General features: G+C 48.2%; 2 protein-coding genes across 2 annotated transcripts; both read right to left on the bottom strand.

Annotated features, from left to right (window-relative positions):
• Nucleotides 1-2,244: 2,244 nt before the first annotated feature.
• Nucleotides 2,245-2,449, bottom strand: Pmar_PMAR025251 (hypothetical protein; the record flags this gene model as incomplete). The annotated part of the gene is made up of 1 exon (XM_002785738.1): nt 2,245-2,449. A coding segment is annotated over one exon (205 nt), but the record flags the coding sequence as incomplete, so codon positions are not given.
• Pmar_PMAR025250 (gag/pol/env polyprotein, putative) lies at nt 2,450-7,655 on the bottom strand (the record flags this gene model as incomplete). The annotated part of the gene is made up of 2 exons (XM_002785737.1): nt 2,450-4,197; nt 6,764-7,655. 2 exons carry the CDS (start codon nt 7,653-7,655, stop codon nt 2,450-2,452), a joined length of 2,640 nt encoding a protein of 879 aa, XP_002785783.1.
• Between the last annotated feature and the right edge of the window lie 42 nt (nt 7,656-7,697).

Here is a 7,697-nt window from a genome sequence, read left to right as displayed (position 1 = left end):
TATTTCACTAGTGCATCACGTTGTTGAAGAGTAGATAAGCATAAGCCAATAGTATTAGATACTTATAAGTCTGGCTATTTCACCCATCCCTGTTAGAGGCCATTGCGGACTATTCGGCGCCTAGTTGTACTAACTCTGCTGGTAGCAGAGTCTGTAGTACAGAGTCTAACTCATTTTGAGTCTGATATGACATAGGCTTCAGTTTATCCTGCTCATCAATGACTGTACTAAGAAAGCATTTTGATCGTATAGTCTCTACATGGGTTTTCCCCTGTCAATGGAGATCCAAGTCGATAGACAAGCCTGCATGCGATGCATCGATTCTCAATAATATTGAGTCAATACTGATTTCGGGAATAGTCCCCGAAGTCGTGTTCAATAAACAAGATTTTGAAAGTTGAAAATCGATCCCGGAAGCGCTTTCAGAATCCATCCCGCCTTGCGTTCAGTAGGCACGATTGTCAAAATAGATTTCAGCAAGGATTCCAGACTCGACAAATGAAATACGGGAGAAGTGGGGTTCCCCGGGATGGAACCTGAGGCCACCGGGTGGCTGCCCGGCACTGAAAATGCACTTTCAAATTCTACTCGCGGAATTTAAAAAAATATGAATTCTGAGATATACCTCGACAAAGATTCGAATATGAGACACTCGGATAATACTCCACTAACTTACCCTACTGAATTAGATTGACTACTTATTGTACTAGTCACTGTTGGGCGGGCCGAACTGTGAACGAGTACCAGTACTTGTCACTGACAAGTTGTCAGCAGGCTGTTAAACAGCCGTTGTTTAACTAGTAGTTAATAACTACTGACCAGTTAGTAAGTGGTACTTGGTTGCTGGAACTCAGTATCTGTCTCAAGGTCCTGCTTGGCAAGCTTTGCTATTCTTCAGTACTGCGGTCCTCATTCGGCCACCTGCACTCCTCCGGACCCGATATATTTCCACATATCAAATCCCGGGATCGAACCTCCGACCTCTACTAGACGTTTACTAGACGTCTACCTCCGACGTTTGCTAGGCCAACACGCAAGCGGTTTGCGGCAAACCCTCTCGAGCCTGTTTGGAAACAGACGTCACATCCCTGCTGTGACAGCAGTGCTGTCAGCAGGCTGCTGATATTATATCAGCATATCAGTGATATATCCTCCTTTCTTGCTGTACCGTCTCTCACAACCAGATCCCCAAGAAGAGCTGTTTCTTCTGAACTCCAGACATTTCTGGCTCATAGCAGATTTCTAAGGAAAAGTGCAAAAAACTAAGGAAAAGTACATACAGTTGAGGAAAAGAACAGAAAACTAAGGAAAACCCTCGTACTAACCGAACTAACGCAATTATTACCTGTCGTGAATTAGTTTCCCGCATGAGCTCTGACCCGGCGGCGGCCCCCCTTCCAACTACCCGCTATCGCTGGATCCCCCTCCGTCAACGTCACTGTGAGTGAGTCACTGGCAGTGCCAGTGACTCACTGCCAGTGAAATGAGTATCAACGAACACCCGAGACCCGACAGGGATCCAGCAATCGGAGCTCGGAGTGAATAGTTCGGGTCTACTGCTAGGAAATGAGTGGAAACTCCAGTTCTTTGAACTCCCGACAAAGAACTGCAAGTGAAGCGGAGAAAAGGACACCCGAAACCCGATGGGGCAACCAGAAACTCGTACTGCGATCCAAGGCCAAACTGTAACACAAGGCCAAGCTTAGACCCTTCGCCAAGTCCAAATGATAACTAAGAGAACAAAGAACTGCGAATGGAGTGGAGAAAGAGACACCCGAAACCCCACCCGAAACCCGATGGGGCAACCAGAAACCCGAACTGTTCTCTGAAGTAGCTTATCCACTACATCTGGAGACCCAATGGTGATAGTAACAGGATGGCCTCCTATCGGTGCCCGTTTCCGGGAGACAACCTCACTCGAGGTTGGCCTCCACAGACGGTAGAAGGAGCCATTAACCTGTGGGTCCATAGGTTGCACTTTGAACTTGGGCTCGTCGTGGTTGATGGCCATAACTCTCCCAATTCCAGCGGCATCTTCTTGCTTATAGAGGATATGGTCACCGATGGCCAGTGTGGAGATCCTTGCTTGTGGGAGCGACGGTAGGGTCAAAGCCGTCTCTCTCCCTACGATAGAGACCTTGTCGAGTGACCAAGTAGAACCGTTGGCAATAACCCCTCAATTTCAATTCAATTCAATTCAATTCAAACAGTTAATTAACGAGTTACGTGCTACATCTGAGCGTATCACTCATCAGTATCAATCGTATACGAGACCTCCTTATCACGAAGCAGCTTACTGACAGCAGAGTTACGTTTAAGCAGGACGCTAGCAATAGTTGAGAGTAGATAGGACGCTCTTGGAGAAGTGAAGGCATCATAGACCTGCTGGGTTGACATGTTAGGGCCTGCTGGGCAGGAAAGTAGTAGATGGTCTACAGAATCAGTAGATCTACCGCAGAGAGAGCAACAATGGCAACGCTTGAACGAAAGCGTTGGCAATAACCCCTCTAGCTGCACCCAGATCGTCGTAGAGGACTTGACGTACCTTGGCTTGTTGATTTCCTTCTAGCCATACCATATCCCCCACCTTGAGCTGCTCTTTGGCTCGACGATCTCTTTGCTGGACCAATGTGGGATTGCATTTGTAGAGCTCGTTTTCCTTCGCTCGAGCATCCTTAGTTAAGTTGTATCTTGTAGCGAGCGTAGAGGCAGTAGTCTGTATGGCTTGTACCAAGGCTAGAGATGATGACCTATCAACCTCCCTCGCCGGGTCCTCGTTGCCGTACTTAGCCATTGCCGGTAAGGGGGCGACCATCCCAAAGACTCTCGCGTAGACAGAGAACCCATCACGGTTAGGCACTTGGTTAATTATCATCTCGGCGTGGGATAGAAGCAAGAGTATATCCGAATCCGTCATAACCCCGCAGGTTTCGTAGTGGACATTGATGACTTGCTGCAAAACTCTATGGCGTTGCTCAATCATGGAGTTGCCTTCTGGGTGGCCGGTCATCGCCAAGTGTAGTGCGGTTCCTGACATGGCTAGTAGCTCCTTCATCAAGACGTTGTTGAAAGCCTTGCCTCTGTCACAGTAGAGATGTGTAGGGAAGCCATACTTCATGAACCATTGGATATACAAGCCGAGGGCCGTGGACATAGCGGATAAGTCTTGTTGCGGGATGAAGATAGTCCATCCCGAGTAAGCGCAGGTGACAGATAGAGCATACTTACACGAGATACCTTCTGAGGTGGGTACATTCTTATGGTCAATAGATATGGTTGTGAAGCGAGAATTGCCAACAGTCACACCGCGATATGGTAGATGCTTCGAAGGATAAAGCCGTGAGCACAAGTCACAGTCATTTATGTGCGCTAGAAGGTCGCTTCCCATACCAGGCCACCAGGCAATAGCTTGGAGAACGCGTAGCACTCTGTCATAGGGTACGTGAATTTTGCAATCGTGGGCATAGAGCAGCAGACCTTGGCGAGCAGACTGTAGTTGTTGTTGAGGATCGTACGCCGTAACCAGCCTTAACTCGTTAACAAATACTGCGGGGCCAGGTATCACCAGCACCCATGGGAGTTTCCGCAAGTCTTGCTCCCTGTTGGTACTCTGTGTAAAGAGGCCCATAGCGCCATTCTCCTTGCAGCTCAGAGACGTGATAAACTTGCGAGCTTCAATCCATGCCACTGCCTTGGCATTCTCCACGCTGGTGATGTCCGAGTAGGTCTCTGAGTCCAGCAATACATTAGCTGCGGCCCAGACTGCCTTGAGTCGGACTGACAGATACATGGTTTCATCAACCGCATAGGAATCCGCGACGATCTCGGCCTGGGACGGTGTCATAGCCAGGTGTGAAAGTTCATAGTCATAGATAGCGCCAGTGTAGATGTGATCGACAGTATTGTCGCCGTCCTCCTCTTGTGCTTCTCCATAAGTAGGCAAATAGATTGGCATTGTGGGAGCCTCGTTCGCCATTTCATCGACAGGGGTCACGTGGCTTTGTTCAAGACGTTCTGCACATCTACTGAAGAGGTCGGATAGGACGTTACATACTCCTGGAACATGTGCCATCCTGATGTTGATGTAGTCGAACTCGGACATCTCCATTTGCCATGCCCGAAATCGGCGGGCTTTTATAGCAGTCTTACCGGAGAACAGATCCTCGTCATTGTTGTTGATGAACTTTGCCAGTGCCACTGTATAGTCGCTAAATAGCACCACCGATGGTTCATCGCCACTTCGTGGCAGTCGACTAACACTGATGATTAATGCTCTCCACTTCGCGAAGGCTTGAAAAATTGCATAGCTCTCCTTTTCAAATACATGCCATTGTTGTTGGCTTTGATCAACTAGGGCGCTGTGGGCACTGATCAGGTACGCCAATCCTCCAACTCGCAGGTCAGATATCGAAATCTCCCTTGCCGGTTTACGAACATACCATAAGTGAGCTCCAATACCGATCTGGGTGGCGTCCGTAGTAATACATAAGGAAGCCTCAGCATTGTCCATGTTGAGGATGTCTTCATAGGCTAAGTAGGCCCTCGGAGCATTGTCAAGGTGATACAAGAGGCTCTGTTGGGCTGCGATACACTCGTCCGTCCACTTGAAGGGTGATGTATTGACCGTCTCGTGGAGGGGAGCAGGGTGGCTGAAGTAAGGTGCCGCCAGACCGTGAAATATTTCACCTGAGATATTACTGAATTTTTCAGAAATTTTCTGAAAAATTTGAAATATTTCTCAATTTTTTCCAAAACTGCGTTTTGGGTGACATTCAATCATCTTTATGAGCTTCATGTATGACGGCAACAGTACACGAGACCTTGAGAGCACAAGGATCATCATAATAGCGCATAGATCATATTATGATCATCGCAGTATGCATGTATTTTCTCAAGGATTTCACAAAATCTGGGAATGTCGACTGGTAATTGACGGTGAAAATCTTTTATCAGCGAGGAACTGCAAGACCGTGTTTAATCGAGACCCCTTCTACTTACGTAGCTAAGGTAGGTAAGTAGAAGGGGTTTTCGAGTTCTTTACCGTTTAAAGGTAGGCTACCTTCAAACGGTAAAGAACTCGAGAACCTAAGATAAGATAGTCTCACTCAAGGATGAGAACCGGTTAGTTTACTGAGTAAACTTTACTCAAGCCCCTCGGACTCGCCCTCAATTTGGGAACATTTATGATCTAACGTTAGTTTTTTCGAGCAAGGTGAGCAAGGGCGTCAGTTCGTTCCACTAACCCACGTCCTCAAGGACTTATTTGAGATTGCGGTGAGGCCCAATCAGTTTGCCTTATCCCGTCCCTAACTCGCGGAAAAGCGGATAAGTACATCATAATGCTCCGCCGAAGTAGATAATCGTGCCACAAACCCCGTGAGCACGATCCACGGTTAATGAAGTTCCAAAGCATTCTTCTCACTTTGTGTTTAACTTGATTTTGGAGAAAAATACGCACAACTTCTGTTCTTCGCAGTAAGTTTCCCAAACGTTGCTTAGTTCAGAACCAATACTGTAGCTCTGGCTTGATCTCATTTCGAGATTAGTCTCCTCACACTCGAGAGTCTGGGAGTCTCAAGTTGAGACTGAGAGACTTCTGAAACGTTCTTTGAGTTTTCAAGTTTGTGAGGTTAGACTCTTAATCTTAAAATTCGCCAGATTTACGAATCTGAAGGGGTTGGCGATGCCAATCTTTATGGGCTAGTGGAGATCTCCTAGTGGAAGCCGCCCGGACGGTTTTCACGCATCATCAAACATCCCGTAACATAAAAGCGAGTTTGGGCCCCATTTCGAAGCTCAAAATTCGAGCTTTTCAATGATGAACTGGAGTTGGTGTTTGGGATGAGCTCTTGTGATCCAATCATTTGATTCAAATGTAGTACGATACAAGCCCATGTCATGCCTATCGCCAACCGCCCGAGACGGAGAAGTTTTTCAGGGATGCCGTCTTGAGATGGAGCACCCGCCGACTTCTCGAGAAGGAGGGCGCTGTCGACAATGGAGACGAAGATCGTTGAAACTCCATTACACTGAATTTCAGTATTCCATAACCGAAAGTTTGCACACTTTGTCTGAGGCTATTTTGTTCTTCATAAAAATCTTATGATGAGATCAATACCTGCGGATGGGTTGACTATATCACCGCCAGAAGAGACCTCGGTCTGGTTGCCAACGCACTCTTGAGCTTCTTGGTATTATCTTCGGATAGGGACCAACCTCTGGACGATAACGTGAGACCAAGACAGTCCAATGACTGGCAAACTGTTGTTGGATCTTTGTCCGATATGGGCTTCTTTAGGGCGCGGAGGGCGCACAACAGGATTCGTCGGCGGCCTTCTGCTTGTGCCTTGGTCCTGCCGTGCCCGACTGCATCGTCTAGATAGATGGTGAACCACTTTCTCCAGTATCCCTTTATGGGATACAAATGGTCGAGCTGCACCTTGAGGAAGAACGGGAAATACAATGCAGATAAGTTAAGACCTTGTGGTAGACACAGCCACTGGATATAGGTATCCCCCAATCGGCACGTAGTTAGGGCAACCACCTCGTCAGCCAACGGGACCGTGTAAGAGGCATTCAATGCCTGGCATTGCTGATGTCAACCTTGAAGAACCATTGAGACCCTGACGGGATAGTATGGATGTTGTCCCGCAGGTCGTCAGACTGGCGACGTCAGTCGACCGGGTCCAGTGATCGGTGAGCTCATTCCCAATGACAGCGTTAAGTGCGGTATAGTCACAGAGAAGCCGTACAACGGGACTACCATCATCATCAGTGCGCCCCTTATCTTTGGCAAAGCCTGGTGACACAATCGCGTTGGGACCAACCTCGGACTCCTGGACAATGCGGATGACTCCTTGGGCAGATAATTTACCAAGCTCCTTCTGCACTGACTCCTTCAGCCGGGCAGGGATCGGGTACTTCCTCGTCACAGATGGAGCACTCTCTTTGATGGAGAAAGATAGCTTGGCCGTTGGTAGATCTTGACACCTTTGTACATGCCATTGGTAGAGCTCCTCATCCGATAGATTCACAAGGTTTTCCTCGAGATCAGAGCTCGGTGCAGCAGCAACTGGCGGTACTGTCGGGGGTGATGATGACAGCTGGACTTTCACTCCTCCCATACACTTGATGCTCATCACGTAGTCGTCCAGGTCGATGGACGCTTTCATACGAGACAGTGTAGATGCACCCAGAAGGATGTGGGGATACGTGAAGTTAGTTACAACATAACACCAGATCATCGCGAGCTTGGGTCCATGATTAGTTTGAAATACCACGGGGAGGTTGGCCTCTTGCGAGATGGTGAATAGGCTGCCACACGCCGCTCGACATGTCCTCTTCCTCACTTCTCTAGTTTCTAGGGATGCGCCATGACTAGAGAGAGTTGACACCACATTTCGATCCACCATAGTAACTTCAGAGAAGGAGTCGATGCCCATGACAACTTTGCATCCTCCCGCTTTCAGCAACCAAACGGAGGCACACGGCACATGGAGTTTGTCCTCAACCGACATATTGCTTCCAGAGTGCAAGACCATGAACTGAGGCACCGCAGTTTCGGGTTGTGGAACGGCAGAGCTTTGCGCCGCAGAGATAGTGCGAGAAGCAGCATTCCTAGAGGTATCAGTAACCTTGTCTTTGTGGCCGTCCATAATTTTCCTAGAGGGATTAGAGTAACATAGGTCAGGCGGATG

Source organism: Perkinsus marinus (genome assembly GCF_000006405.1).
Source record: "Perkinsus marinus ATCC 50983 genomic scaffold scf_1104296932018, whole genome shotgun sequence".
Classification (NCBI taxonomy): Eukaryota; Perkinsozoa; order Perkinsida; family Perkinsidae; genus Perkinsus; species Perkinsus marinus.
The sequence above is the reverse complement of the archived record's forward strand: the minus strand, read 5'-3'. Positions and strand labels throughout refer to the sequence as shown.